Source organism: Propithecus coquereli, unplaced genomic scaffold (assembly GCF_000956105.1).
Source record: "Propithecus coquereli isolate 6110/MARCELLA unplaced genomic scaffold, Pcoq_1.0 Scaffold147, whole genome shotgun sequence".
Taxonomy (NCBI): Eukaryota; Metazoa; Chordata; class Mammalia; order Primates; family Indriidae; genus Propithecus; species Propithecus coquereli.
Genome location: NW_012139080.1, coordinates 7,950,167 through 7,966,194, shown reverse-complemented (window position 1 = coordinate 7,966,194; position 16,028 = coordinate 7,950,167). Strand labels below are relative to the sequence as shown.

General features: G+C 34.0%; 1 protein-coding gene across 1 annotated transcript in view; it reads right to left on the bottom strand.

Moving 5' to 3' along the window:
- The window catches only part of FANCC (Fanconi anemia, complementation group C), a 139,842-nt gene that overhangs the window by 54,491 nt on the left and 69,323 nt on the right, over window positions 1-16,028 (bottom strand). Inside the window, exons 4-5 of the mRNA XM_012640061.1 lie at window positions 13,889-14,002; window positions 12,913-12,977 (exon numbers count right to left, since the gene is read on the bottom strand). Coding sequence (XP_012495515.1) covers window positions 12,913-12,977; window positions 13,889-14,002 — 179 coding nt within the window. The remainder of the gene's footprint in view (window positions 1-12,912; window positions 12,978-13,888; window positions 14,003-16,028) is intronic.

Genomic DNA, 16,028 nt, shown 5'->3' with positions numbered 1-16,028 from the left:
CCCGCCTCTCCCATCCTACCCAGTAAGCTCATATATTCTATTCCAAAAATAAAAGATATTTACAACTCAAGCTAAATGTGTCTTTTTGTTAACCCCTTAGATGATGGATTGGAAAATACATTAATTAATTTTAGATCTAAAACCACCAAGGTGGTGAGTTAAAGAATGATGATAGAGCATTATGGAAGGTAAGCATTGTTGAAGGGACCTCTGCCATTTAGGCAAGTGGTAAAGAATGAGAAGTGGATTTTATAAAAGGTGAGTATTTGAGGAGAAAACACAAACTGTTCACCCCATAAGAACAGATCACTATGTGTAGTTCAATAAAAAAAATTATCTCCATGAGAATTCACTACTGATAATCAAGAAAATAATACAGCTAAACTAATAACACTTCATAGGAATTCATCAATAAAAATAAAAACCTTAAATACAATTAATTCTGTCATGCCACCTTAAAATATTCAGATTGCTACTAGGGACTAATATCTAGTTCTGGGAAATGCTACTAAAGAAGTAGCATAGAGCAGCATTTCTCAAACTTTAGTGTACATAAGAAACATCTGGAAAGATGTTAAGAAAAAAAAATTCCTTGGCCTCTCCCCCAGGGATGCTGATGCTGCTGATTCCAAGGACTACACTTTGAATAGCTGTGGTGTAGAGAACGTCTATAGATCCTGAGGACTAAAGTGCAAGACCTATGAAGAATGGTAATTCTCATAATCTAGTAAAGAGAAAATAAGAAAATGTAACATAAGAGATGGAATCAAGGGATGAAGTAACCACATAAATGTCCTAGCATTCACACTATACTTCCAACTCCTAGAAATGATGGGGAGAATTTTTACAATTAAATATAAAAAACTATAAAACAGAGGAACTTTTGGTGATCCACAAATTATAAGAAAAGCTTGAAATGGCAGGTAGGTGGGATCTTTTTCTGAAGGAAAATATCACAGCCCCAAAGCTTGCAAGAGAGGACCACTCTCTTACAGTCACATTGGGAGTGAATCCAAGGACCAGGAGGCAACCTAGCAGCCAACAAGACAATTTCTTAGGCTATTGCAATAACAGCAGCCAGCTGCCTAGGCCTTCATAAACACTTCCTTCTTATCCACTGCTCCCAAGCAAAAGACAACAGAAATGTCCTGTCTCCAACAGGAAGAAGGGAGTCTTGGGAGGAGAAGAAAGCACCCAGTGGCTATCGACCCTCAGGAAATTTGTGAGGGCTCTAATGCACAGAATACAACTGATTAGCAATCCCAACCAACACCACATTCTGATCTTCCCCACAAATACTGGAGGCAGGCTACAGTAAACAGAGCACTCATGGAGAGGGGCTAATGGAGAAACCCAAATTCCAGTAAGATCAATTTGTTCTCCAAAGCGGTTGGGCCTATTTATTTATGTTCACATCAGCAACACCCTAGAGTTCACAATAATCTGATGGCTGTCTCACTAATGTAGTTTACATTTTCTTGAAAATAGGAATTTGAAGAATATTTTTAAATTGTGGTAAAAAAAAAAAAACCCACCTAATATAAAATTTACCATCTTAGCCATCTTTAAGTATACAGTGTAGTAGTGTTAATTATATGCCCTTGTGCAATAGATCTCTAGAACTTTTTACATCTTGCAAAACTCTATACCCATTGAACCAACTTCCATTTTCCCCTTCCTCCTATCCTCTCGCAACCATTCTACTTTGTTTCTAAGAGTTTGAATACTTTAGATACCTCATATAAATGGAATCATGCAGTATTTGTCTTTTGTTACTGGTTTATTTCACTTTGCATGATGTCCTCAGGTTCATCCATGTTTTGGTATATAACAGGATTGCCTTCTTTTTTAAGGCTGAATAACCTTCCATTGTCTCTATATACCACACTTCATCTATTCATTCATGATGGGCATATCCCATCGTGGGTTGCTTCCACCTCTTGGCTCTTGTGAATAATGCTGCAATGAACATGGGTGTGTAAATATCTCTTAGAGATCTTGTTTTCAATTCTTTTGGATATATGCACAGAGTGGGATTGCTGGATCATATGGTAGTTCCATTTTTAATTTTTAAAGGAACCCCCACACCATCTTCCAGAGTGGCTGCACCATTTTACATTACCACTAACAGTGCACAAGGATTCCAGTTATTCCACATCTTCACCAAAACTAACTAACTTCCTTCCTCCTTTCCTTCTTTCCTCCCTCCTTTCCTTCCTCCCCCTTTCCTTCCTTCCTTCCTTTTGAATATTGGCCATCCTACTGGGTATAAAGTGATATCTTATTGTGGCTCTAATTTACATTTCCCCGATGATTAGTGATGATGAACATCTTTTCAGATGCTTATTGGTCATTTGTATATATTCTTTGGAGAAATGTATATTAAAGTCGCTTGCCTATTTTTAATTGGATTAATTGGGCTTTTTTGTTGTTGTTGTTGACTTGTAAGGGTTCTCCACATATTCTTGATATTAAGCCCTTATCCAGATACATGGTTTGCAAATATTTTTTCCCATTCCATAGGCTGTCATTCAATCTGTTGTTTCCTTTGCTGCACAGAAACTTTTAAATTTGATATAGTCCTATTTGTCTACTCTCGCTTTTCTTGCCTATGGTTTTGGTGTCATAGCCGAAGCATCATTGCCAAATCCAACGTCATGAAGCTTTTCTCCTATACTTTCAGGTCTTACATTTAGGTCTTTAATCTATTTTGAGCCAATATTTGTACACAATGTAAGGTAAGGGTCCAAGTTCATTCTTTTGCACATGTATATCCAGCTTTCCCAGCACCATTTATTGAAGAGATTATCCTTCCCCAACCTTATAACCATGGAACCCTTGTCAAAGATCATTTAATCATATACGTGAGGATTTCTGGGGTCTCTATTATATGTTACATTGGTCAATATGTCTGACTTTTCTGCCAGTACCATATTTTGATTACTGTGGCTTTGTAACATATTTTGAAAAAAGGAAGTGTGAGGACTCCACCCTTTTCTTTCTCCAAACTGTTTGGCTATTTGGGGATACTTTAAGATTCTATATAAATTTTAGGATGATGTTTTCTATTTCTAAAAAAAAAACCCATTGGTATATTGATAGGAATTACACTGAATCTATAGATTGCTTTGGGCAGTATGAACATTTTAAAATATTAAGTATTTCAATCCATGAACATGGGATGCCCTTCCATTTATCTGCATCTTCTTTAATTTTTTTTACCAATGTTTGTAGTTTTCAGTGTACAAGTCTTTGGCCTCCATGGTTAAGCTTTATACTTAAAACTAAATGTTTTATTCTTTTTGATGCTATTTTAAGTGGAATTGCTTTTTTTAATTTCCTTTTTGAATTGTTCATTGTTAGTGCATAGAAATGAAACTGCTTTTTGTGTGTTTATATTACATCCTGTAACTTTGCTTAATTATTAATAGTTTATTAGTTCTAACAGTTTTTTGTGGAATCTTTTAGGGTTTTTACATGTAAGATCCTGTCATCTGTGAACAGAGATAAAATCACTTCTTCCTTTCCAATTTCAATATCTTTTCTTTTTCTTGTCTAATGGTACTGGCAAGGACTTGCAGTACTATATAGAATACAAATGGTAAGAGAGGATAAGGATATCCTTGCCTTGTTCCTGACTTTAGAGGGAAAACTTTCAGTTTTTCACTATTAAATATGATGTTAACCATGAGTTTTTCAAATACTGCCTTTATTATGTTGAGGTAATTTTCTTCTATTCCTAACTTGCTGAGTGTTTTATCATAAATGGGTATTGAATTTTGTCAAATGCTTTTTTTTGCATCAATTGAGATGATCATGTGGTTTTTGTTCATCATTCTATTGATATGGTGCATTACAATGATTCAGTTTGGTATGTTGAACCATCCTTGTATTCCAGAAATAAATTTCATTTGGTTATGATATATAATCCTTCTAATGTACTGTGGAATTGAGTTTGCTAGTATTTTGCTGAGGATTTTTGCATCAAGCTTCATGAAAGATATTTGTCTCTTTTCTTGTAGTAGCATTGTTTGATTTTGATGCCATGATAATGCTTGCCTCATAAAATGAGTTTGGAAGTGTTCTCTCTTCTTCAATTTTTTGGAAGAATTTGAGAAGGACTGGTGTTAATTCTTCTTTAAATGTTTGATAGAATTCTCCAGTGAAGCCATCCTGTCCTGGGTTTTTTTTTGTTAGAAGGCTTTTGGATAACTGATTCAATCTCCTTACTAGTTATAAGTCTGTTCAGATTTTTTATTTCTTCACGATTCAGTCTTGTAGGCTTCTAGAAATTCATCCATTTCTTCTAGGTTATACAATTTGTTGCCATATAATTGTTCATAGTAGTCTCTTGTGATCCTTTTTATTTTTTTGGCATCAATTGTAATTTTTCTTCTTTCATTTCTGATTTTTGTTATTAAAGTCTTCTTTTTCCCCCTGACTTAGTCTAGCTAAGGGTTTGTCAATTTTGCTGATCTTTATAAAAACTCAACTCTTAGTTTTGATTTTTTTCTATTCTCTATTTTGTTTATTTCTGCTCTAATCTTCATTATTCTCTCCCTTTTTCTAACTTTAGTTTTAGTTTGTTCTTTTTGTAGTTCCCTAAGATGTAAAGCCAGGCTGCTGATTTGAGATCTTTCTTCTTTATTAATGTAGGCATTTACCACTATAAACTTCCCTGTTAGTACTGCTTTTGCTGCATCCCATTTTTCATATATTGTGCCTACATTTTCACTTGTTTCAAGTTATTTTATACATTATTTGTGATTTCTTCTTTGACCCATTGGCTGTCTAAGAGTGTGTTAATTTCCACATATTTGTGAATTTTCCAGTTTTTCTTTTGCTATTGACTTTCAGTTTCACACCATTGTGGTTGAAAAAATACTTGGTATGATTTCAGTCTTCTTAAATTTATTAAAACTTCTTTTGTGGCCTAATATGAGCCTATCCTGGAAAATGTTCCATGTGCGCATGAGAAGAATGCGTATTCTACTGTTATTGGGTGGGGTGTTCTATATATGTCTATTAAGTCCAATTGGTCTATAGCATTACTCAAGCTGTTTTCTTACTGATCTTCAGTCTGATTAATCAATCCTTATTAAAAATGAGATATTGAAATCTCCTATTATTATTGTGTTACTTTCTATTTCTCCCTTCAATTCTATCAATGTTTGCTTCATATATTTTGATGCTATGCTATTCATTATAATTGTTATATCTTCCTGGTGAATTGATTCTTTTGTCATTATATAATCTTCTCCTTTGTTTCTTGTGACAGTTGTCTGATATAAGTATGGCTACTCTTGCCCTCTTTTGGTTACCATTTGTGTGTTGTATCTTTTTCCATCTTTTTACTTTTGGATTATGTATGTCCTTGTATTTCAAGTGGGTCTCTTACAGACATCATATTGTTGGATCTTATTTTCTTATCCATTTAGCAATTCTATGTCTTTTTTTTTTTTTTTGAGACAGAGTCTCACTGTGTTGCCCGGGCTAGATAGAGTGCCATGGCGTCATCCTAGCTCACAGCAACCTCAAACTCCTGGGCTCAAGCGATCCTCCTGCCTCAGCCTCCCGAGTAGCTGGGACTACAGGCATGCGCCACCATGCCCGGCTAATTTTTTCTATGTATTTTTAGTTGTCCAATTAATTTCTTTCTAATTTTTTTTAGGAGAGACGGGGTCTTGCTCTTGCTCAGGCTGGTTTCGAACTCCTGAGCTCAAACAATCCGCCTGCCTCGGCCTCCCAGAGAGCTAGGATTACAGGCGTGAGCCACCGCGCCCAGCCTCAATTCTATGTCTTTTGAATGGGAAGTTAAATACCTGTTAAATTAAAGTAATTATTGATAGGGAAGGACTTACTATTCCCATTTCATTAATTGTTTTTTATGTATCATGTGGTAATTTTGTTCCCCTTTTCCTATCTTGTTCCCTTTCTTTTTGTTTCATGCTTTGTAGTGACATGCTTTGATCCCCTTCTCATTTTCCTTTGTGTATCTCCTACAATTATTTTCTTTGTTGTTACCATGTGGATTACATAAAATATCTTAGAGTTATACCAACCTATTTTAAACTGATAAGAAGTTAATTTCAACCACATACAAAAATTATACTCATTTACATCTCCTCCCCACTTCATGTGACCGATGTCATAATACATCTTATATTTTGTATCTATTAAAATAGTTTTTATACTTTTCTTATGCTTTTATAAGTTCTACACCAGAATTAAAAATGATTTATGTACAGTCAGCCCTCCAAAAATGTGGTTTCTGCATCCATAGATTCAACCAAGGATCAAAAACACAGTATTTGCAGGATGTGCAACTCACAGATACAGAGCGTCAACTGTTTGTATCTACAGGTTCCACACGGTTGATTGCAGGACTTGAGCATGTGCAGATTTTGGTATCTGTGAGAGATTCCTGGAAACAATCCCCTGTGGATACTGAGGGATGACTGTACTACCATCAAAGTATTATGGAATTTTGTATTTGTCTATATATTTATCTTTACCAGAGAGCTTTATATTTTTGTGTGTTTTCATGTTGCTGTCTAGTGTCCTTTCAACTTGAAGGATTCCCTTTAGCAATTCTTGTAAGTGGTGATGTCTAGTGGTGACGAACTCCCTCAGCTTTTGTTTATCAGGGAAGATCTTTTTTTTGTTTTGTTTTTGTTTTTTGTTTTTTTTGAGACAGGGTCTCATTCTGTCACCCAGGCTGAAGTACAGTGGCATCATCATAGCTCACTACAACCTCAAACTCCTAGGCTCAAGCAATCTTCCCACCTCAGCTTCCCAATTAGCTGGAACTACAGGCATGCACCACCATGTCCAGCTAATTATATATATATTTTTGGTAGAGTTGGGGGTCTTGCTAGGTAGGCCAGGCTGGTCTCGAACTCCTGGCCTCAAGCTATCCTCCCACCTCAGCCTCCCAAAGTACTGGGATTATAGGCATGAGCCACCATGCCTGGCCTTCTCCTTCATTTTTGAAGGACAATTATACAGTATTCTTGGTTGGCAGGTTTGGTCTCCCCCACTATTCTTTGAATCTGTATCATCTAACTCCCATCTGGCCTGTAATATTTCTACTAAGAAATTCACTGATAATCTTATAGGACCTTCCTGGTATGTGACATGTCAGTTTTTTTGTTGTTGTTTTCAAGATGCTGTCTTTATTGTTACCTTCTGACAGTTTGATTTTTGTGTGTCTTGGTGTGGGCCTCTTTGGGCTCATCCCAGTTGCAGTCCTTTGAGCTTCTTGAATTAGGATGTCTAATCCCTTCCTCAGATTTGGGAAGTTTTCACCATTATTTCTTCAGATAAGTTCTCTGCCTCTTTCTTTGTCTCTTATTCTAGGAGTCCCATAATGTGTATATTGTTTTACTTGATGTTGTTCCATAAGTCCCTTAGAATTTCTTCACTTTCTTTCATTCTTTTTTCTTTTTGTTCCTCTGACGTGATAATTTCAATCAGCCTGTCTTCAAGTTTTTTGATTCTTTATTCTGCTTGATCAAGTCTGCTGTTGAACCTCTCCAATCAATTTTTCAATTCAGTTACTGCATTCTTCAGCTCCAGAGTATCTGTTTGGTTTTCTGTTTATAGTTTCTACCTCTGTTGATATTTTTGTTCTGTTTATGAATTGTTTTCCTGATTTCATGTAGTTGTTTATCCATATTCTCTTGTATTTCACTGAGATTCCTTAAGACAACTATTTAGAATTCTTTGTTAGGTAATTCATAGATCTCTGTTTCTTTAGGGTCAGTTTCTGGATGTTTATATGATCCTTTTATTGGCCATGTTTCCCTGTTTTGTGCATCTTGGTTTTTTTTGTTTTTTGGAGTTGCTTTTTTTTTTTTTTTTTGCTGTTTTGTGCATTTAGAAAAGCCATTTCTCCCAGTCTGTATAGACTGGCATTGTACAAAGGAAGACCTTCACCAATCAGCCCACCTAGAGATCTTGGGGAGTCCCTCAAGTCTCTTCCAACCATGTGTCTTCTCTGGGCTTGTGAATGTAATTTCCTAATTAGAGACACTTTTCAATTTCTTTTTCAAGAGGTTGTAATTTCTCCATCCCTCTGGTGTCTGTTTGTGGTACTGCAGGTTCTCTAGTGCTGCAACAAGGCTGCTGAGTTCTCTTTTGTTCTTCATAACTTTCCATGCATCCAAAGAATGCCAATTCCCTGTAAGTGCTGTAAGTTAGGCAAGACAGAAACCAGTCCCTCTGGTAGCCCCTTGAAAAGCCAGAGCATTGTGCACATTCCACTTCTCTCTTTCCCTTCCAAGGGAGAAGTCTTGAGCTGGGCGCTTTCTCCCAATCCTGCTGAGCTGTGCCATCCTCCATATGCAGCTCTGTCAGTTCTCTGGTGCTGCAACAAACTGCTAAGCTTTGTTTTGTTCTCTGTGACCCCAAGGCAAACAAAGTAGTATCTCTTTACCCACAGTTTGCTTTTCATGGTTTCAGTTATCCATGGTGAACCACAGTCCAAAAATAAATGGAAAATTCCAGAAATAAACAATTCATAAGTTTTAAATTGTGTGCTGGTCTGAGTAGCGTGATGAAATCTCATGCCGTCCCACTCTATCTTGCCCAGGACATGAATCATCTCTTTGTCCAGCATATCCACGTCGTATATGCTATCTGCTGTTAATCACTTAGTAGCCATATCGGTTATAAGATCAATTATCACAGTATTGCTATGCTTGTGTTCAAGTAACCCTTATTTTACTTAATAGTAACTCCAAAGTGCAATAGTAGTGATACTGGAGATTCAGATATGCCAAAAAGAAGTTGAAAATGCTTTCTTTAAGTAAAAAAGGAAAAGTTCTTGATTTAATAAGGAAAGAAAAAAATCATATGCTTACATTGCTAAGACCTATTGTAAGAATGAATCTCCTATCTGTGAAATTGTGAAGAAGGAAAAAGAAATTTGTGCTAGTTTCGCTGTCACACCTCAAACAGCAAAAGTTATAGCCACCGTGCGTGATAAATGCTTAGTTTAAGATGGAAAAGGCATTAAACCTGTGGGTGGAAGACATAAAAAGAAACATGTTATGACTGACAAAAATTGGGCTCAGTATTATCTGTGATTTCAGACATCCACTGGGTATTTTGGAATGTATCCCCTGCAGATAATGGGAGACTACTCTATGCCAGGGCCCGTCAATGTTCCAACTCAGACAAGACAGAAGCTAGTTCCTCAGACAGCCCCTGAAAAGCTAGAACTGTGGGTGCATATCCCCCTCTTCTTTCCCAGCCAATGGAGAAGCTACAAGTTCAATTTTTTCTCCCAACCTCACCAAGCTGTGCCAGCTTGGAAGAAGGGCTATCACGGCTGATATGAAACAGCTTTTCTTACTAATTTCAATGCACTATTCCAGATTTTGAGCTTGCCTGCAGTACTGCAACTTAATTGGTTTCTGGAGTTTTCATTAAGGCTTTTTGGGACTATGTTATAGTTAAGTTGATGTCTCTGTGGTGAAACAAGGTCTGGGGCTTCCTATTCTGCCATCTTGCTGACATCACTCCTGAAGAATTCCTTTTATGTTTATTATTCATTCAGTTTTCTTCTTTTGGTAATGACCTACTTATATTTCTTGCCCATTTCTATATTAGAGTGTTTACCTCTTTATGATTGATGTGTGGAAGTCATTTCTATATATTGCATATTAATCTTTTGTCAATTTTATAGGTTGCAAATATCTTCCAAGTCTGTGGCTGGTCATTTCCATTTGTTAATAGATTTTAAAAATGATTTTGTTTATTCTCGGCTTATTTTTTAAAAATTACCAACTCCAATGCATTTTGGGGGAGTCTAATGTAGGGAGTACATACACATTGTGTCTTATTGATATTTTAAGTCTTTTTAATAAATTTTAATAACATTATTCAAAAGATCTATTAGTTGACATTCACCTCACAGTTAAATCAAAGTCTTTACCTGACATGTAAATAAATGAATCTAAACACTTCCAATGCCTCTCATAGATTCTTCACCTTATTTTTAGGTATATTTCATAATACCACACACTTTACCTATTCTAAATGCACAATTCAATGAATTGTAATAAATTTACTGAGCTGAAAAGCCATCGTCACCATCTAGTTTTAGGATATTTCCATCACCTTGGAAAGATCCTCTGTGCTCATTTTCAGGAAATCCCTAATTCCTACTCCCAGCCCCAGCCAACAGCTAATCTACTTTATGCTTTGCCTATTCTGAATATTTCATGTAAATGAAATCATACAATATGTGGTCTTTTCACTTAGCACGTTTTTGAGGTTCATCCATGTTGCAGCATGGATCACTTTCTTTTTATTGAGAAATAGTATTCTATTGTATATTGTATAACCATACCACATTTTGTTTATCCACTCATGAGTTGATGTATATTTGGATTGCTTCCACTTTTTGCCCATTATGAATAATGCTATAAACATTCACATACAAGTACTTGGGTGGTATTAGCCATTTGTATATATTTTTTACTAAAATGTGTATTCCAATCTTTTGCTCACTTTTAAACTAGGTTGTCTTATTACTGAATTCTTTATACATTCTGTACAATCCAGTACATCTGATAAAGCCTCCAGTACATCTGATAAAAGGCTTTATCAGATGTACAATCTGAAAATATTTTCTCACAGTTTATAACCTGTCTTTTATTTTTCAAATGGGGACAACAGATATTCGGATTTTTTTTACACATTCATTTGAGGATGGTCCTTTGGGTTGTTTCTGGTTTTGAACTATTATAAATAAAGCAGCTATGAACATTCATATACAAGTAGTAGTATCTATGTTTTTATTTGCTATGACTAAATAAGAGTGGAATGGGCGAGCTACATAGTAAGCATATGTTTAACTCTATAATAAACTGCTGCACTGTTTATCAAGTAGTTATAGCATTTCACATTCTCACTAACAATGTATGAGAGATATAGTAGTTCTACGTCTACACATGATAATGTGAGTGCTTTAAATTTTATTCATTTGAGAGAGTATATAATAGTATGACATTCGATTTTTTTTCTTATTTTTTTATTGTGGTAAAACATAAATAATAGTTATCATTTAAACACTTATAAGTGGTAATCATTAAGTGACATTAAATACATTCCATGTTCTGTTTTCTCATCACTACTTTGTATACACCAAAATTTTTCAGCATCCCCTGAAAAAGCTCTATACACATTAAACTATAACTTCCCCTTCGTCCCTCCCTCCAGCTTCCAGTAACCTCTATTCAGCTTCCTGTCTCTACAAATTTGCCTATTCTAGGTATCTCATGTAAGTGGAATTAAACAATATTTGTCCTTCTGTGTCTGGCTTATTTCACTAAGAATGGTATGTATCTTCAAGGTCCCTCTCTGTTCTTACAAATATCAAAATTTTATTCCTTTTTAGGGAATAAACACATTTTGTTTATCCATTTGTCTGATAATGGACACTTGGGTATGTCTCCACCTTTTGGCTACTGAAACTAATCAACACTGGTATAGATATCTGTTCAAGTTTCTGCTTTCATTCATATACACACACACACACACACATATATAATAAAGTTCCTAATTTTGGATGTATATCTAGGAGTGGAATTTCTGGGTCATGCAATAATACTACGCTTAAGTTTTTGAGGAACTGCCAAACTGTTTTCCACAGTGGCTGCATCATTTTACACTTCCACCAGCAATGCACAAGGGTTCCAATTTGTTCACATCCTCACCATCACTTGTTACTTCCCTTTTTTATTTTTTTTAAATAATAGTTATCCTAGTGGATGTGGTTTTTCATTGTGGTTTTGATTTGCATTTCCCTAATGATTAGTGATGTTGAGTATCTTTTCATATGCTTATTTTCTACTTTTGTCTCTTTGGAGGAAGGTCTATTCAAGTCTTTTGTCCATTTTGAATTGAGGTTTTTGTTGTTGAGTTCATTATATATTCTGGACATTAATCCCTTATCAGAGATAATATTTGTAAAAGTTTTCAATCACTCAGTAAGTTGTCTTTTTACTTTCCTAATAGTATTCTTTGATTCATAATAATTCTTAATTTTAATAAAGTCCAATTTACCTATTTTTTGTTTGTTGCTTGTACTTTTGGTGTCATATCTGAAAAATCACTGCCAAATCCAATGTCATGAAGATTTTCACCAACGTTTTCTTCTAAGAATTTTATAGCTTACTTTAAGGGTTAGAGGCAAAGGATTCTTAAAAGCTGAGGGCAAAGACTATTTCTGATAGAGCTTTAATTAGCAATAGCTTTACAAAAAAACCACAAAGTCCCTCAGTCCCCAGATTCTCTTGGTTAATGATATGTTAAAAATGAAATGCTCACCAATGAAAACAACTCTGATTTCTTTCACAGAGTGAAAAAACATTTGTAATGTGATTAATTGCCTTTTAATTTGTCTGAATCTATTTGATTTGTTTGGTCTGGATTTTGGAATATTATGTTTCTTAAAATAGTCATCTGTGCACACCAAATGTTGCCTTGTAAATATCCTGATTGTGTGTGGCGAGGTTGGGGGACAGAGTGGGACAGGCTAGCATGAGAACACTTGCATCGAGCACCTTCTCCTCCCACAGTGAGCAATCCCAGGGTGAGCCTAAGTGCTCCTCTCTCTTGTGTTTTCCCTACTATATATGCAGGGCTTTTTACCTAATGGGTACCCAGAAAACATTACATGATCCACTTACTGCCCTATTATAGTTGAGAGAATAGTAATTTTAAAAAGAAAATTTGAAAAAACACACCAATTTGCTATGCATTCCAATAAAATAATCTCTCCATATAGAATCAAACCTTAACTACGAACATGCATTGTCTATGAATTATAAAATTTTCCTCTTATAACTAAACTGATACATTTTGAAAGTTGAGAATAGGGACGTTTAGTTTAACACCTACCGCCTTTGAGTGTTAAATCCATCAAGATGATTCTCTCTGAGTTCAGACGCTAATGATAAAACCATCTGTAACACAAAATCAGTTGCAGGTTAACTCACACTGCAAACAGGATTACATCAGTTCTATTTTTCTTGGTGTGAGTGATATTTCCGTTGAGATTCCCCCCACCCCCCACCGTCTTCTCCTTATGTTTTACTTTGTCAGAGTGAAAAGAAAACAGTGCCAAGTCACAGTTACTAATAACTGGGATTTTATGTTTAATGTCTATTATTCTGCATTCTTATTTAGGCAATGAACAATAGATCATTAATTTCCTACGAATTAAAACCAAACCATTTAAAAAAAAGTTAGAGTTAGTTTATTTCTTCTTTTTAACTTTATTTCATTTTAAAAAATGCTTTTCATGTATAAAGCTTCCAAAAGATCAGAATGGTTAACATGAAAAATTTCATAATATTTTTAGAAAAGTTATATCAAAATCATAGATTAAAACTTCCTATATTTGACTACAATTTGAGCCAGAAGAAAACAAAGCTTTAAATACTAAGAGGTAAATATATTAATATAACACTATTTCCAAGATTATTTATTGAATTTTCTGCTCTGCTTTAACATAAAATTCCAATCAAGTTATTTTAAATACTAGATTTGTCCAACAGTACAAGGCTGTGTTTATCCTGATCAAGGAAAGCTCTTCTTGCAATAATCTTGGAATGAATAACTGAGATGGGTTATGAGAAGAAGAGGTTGATTGGTAGATTTAATAAAATCTTTCCTGGTTTCCTTCTCCTTTCTCATAACCTCCCATCTCACATTTCTTCCTTACATGGCCGTTAAGTCTACCCAAGGTAAGAAGAGATAAACAAAGAAAAGTTAAACATTTCTCCTGGAGGAGTGAAATATTTCCATTTACTCTTTTTGCTGATGGTACATTCTGCAATGAAAATTTCAATACTAATAAATTTAAAATACTCACATTTTTAAGCAAACCAGGATAGTAATCTACAGGCGCATACCCTAGACCTTGAGTGAAAAGACCAACTTCTTTTTTATCAAATCTGAATGCTGAAAGTATATGAGATATTAAACTCTAAAAAACATAAACAGAAAGAGAAAAATTAACTTCTTAAAAGTGAATGCAAGTGCCTATATGTACAATGCCTATAATTTGAGTTATTTGTAAACGAGGTAGTTTTTATGAAACCAAAAATCTGTATTTGTCTAAGTACTCAGCTCACTTTGATTCAAGGTGTAAAGAAGAAATAAATGAGCATGGAAACTACTATATTAAAACTGAGTCAAACAGTAAAACAAAAATATATAATGAATAAATAGTGCTTTAATCATATTAAGAATGGATCTTTATTGTTTTTAAACTCAGTAAAATATGTTTATCAGAATAGATAGGAGAATTTAACACATTGACTGCCACACTAGAAAAAAAATTTTTTTCCTTGGGTCACGGTGTTTATCACAAAAATAGAATAAAAATTTCAAAAACAAAACGATCCTTTCTAATTTAATGAAAATTTTATTTTTTATTGTTTTCTGGGTTTTTTTTGAATAAAAAAGTAACATAAAAACTTGAAAATTAATAATATAAAAATAATGTGAAAACCTGAAAAATAGTTCATAAGGGTAAAGTGTTTTTCTGAACTTGTCGAGCTTAAGTGTAATTTAAAGGTAAACATAAGTAGAAAAATAAAATTTATTGACTTCTATTCATTTAATTCACGTTTTTAGAATTAAATTGTCAATATTAATTGTAACAATAAGAACTCAACAAAGTAAGATTTTCACAAACCAACTGCAGGGTTTTGTCCAGGTTTTGCTTCACAAGGTCTCAGGCTCAAAACTAGCGTGAGTTAAATACAACTCACATGGCAGTTAATGTGTTAATATAAGACAATGCATCACAAATTGGTAGAAAAAAGACAAATTATGCAATAAGTGGTGCTGGAAACCTATTTTAAAAAAAAAAGTTAGATTCTCACTTTAAATTATTCATCACAATATACTTGAGTTTAATGTAAATTAAAGAGAACAATGTAAAAATGAAATAAAATAAGAAACAAGAAGAAATTATAAGTATTTCTCAAGTATCTAAATGAGAAAGAACTTTATAAACTGAAAATCAAATCGTAAGGTAAACAGACCGCTTGTACTAAATAAAAATAAGACTTTGTATTTATCAGAAAATAACATAAGCACAAACTAGGAAGAATATTAACAATAAATAGTACAGATCATATGTAATCAAATTAATGTACAAAACATACGACAAACACTAAGAGCATAAAAAATAAATATGAACAGATAGTTAATAAAACACAAATGCTGGCAGTAATACTTTTATAATCAGAAAATTTTATAAAAGATCATTGATAAGAATAGAATAGAGAATACTCATTCCAAAAGGATTAGCATTCTTTAAACATAATTAAACATAAAAATAATGGCTTTACTTGCATATCAAATTATATTATTAATAAAACAGTTTATGTAATTGAAATGATTGCCAACAGAAACAGGATTGATTTTCCTAATGTCAGTTACTTATTTTGTACAACTTCCAGGCCCTAACAGGTCTTGTATTGAAAGCAAACACCGAAAAGCATCTAAAGAACATGCACTGTTAAAGATGGAATAAGTAAGTTAGTAGAAATGATCACCCAGCAAAAGGAAGAAGGATGTGGTAATATGAAGAGGGTAAATGTAACATATTCAGTTATTTATAAAGAAAATCTAGACACATACATCAAATCATTCATGATTTGCACCTTAAACATTTTGCCTGTATTTGAAATCCTGCAACTCCAATAATTTATTTTTTAATCTCTTACATCATTTTCTATTCTTTCCTGAAGATATATATCTTTGCTTTTTAAATAAATTATGAGTATCTTAAATAACAGTGCTATATTTTACTATTCTTTCATCTTCTCAATTCACTTTGCGCCATGTTTCATTTCTTATTGGATAGATAGAGACAAAGATAGATGACACAATAACTTAGATGTCTGTATTTTATATTCCATGGCATATATTCAGGAATCTTCTATAGGTAAGTATGTGTGCTTGAAACTCTTCATCTCCGGGGAAATGGCAAATAAGTA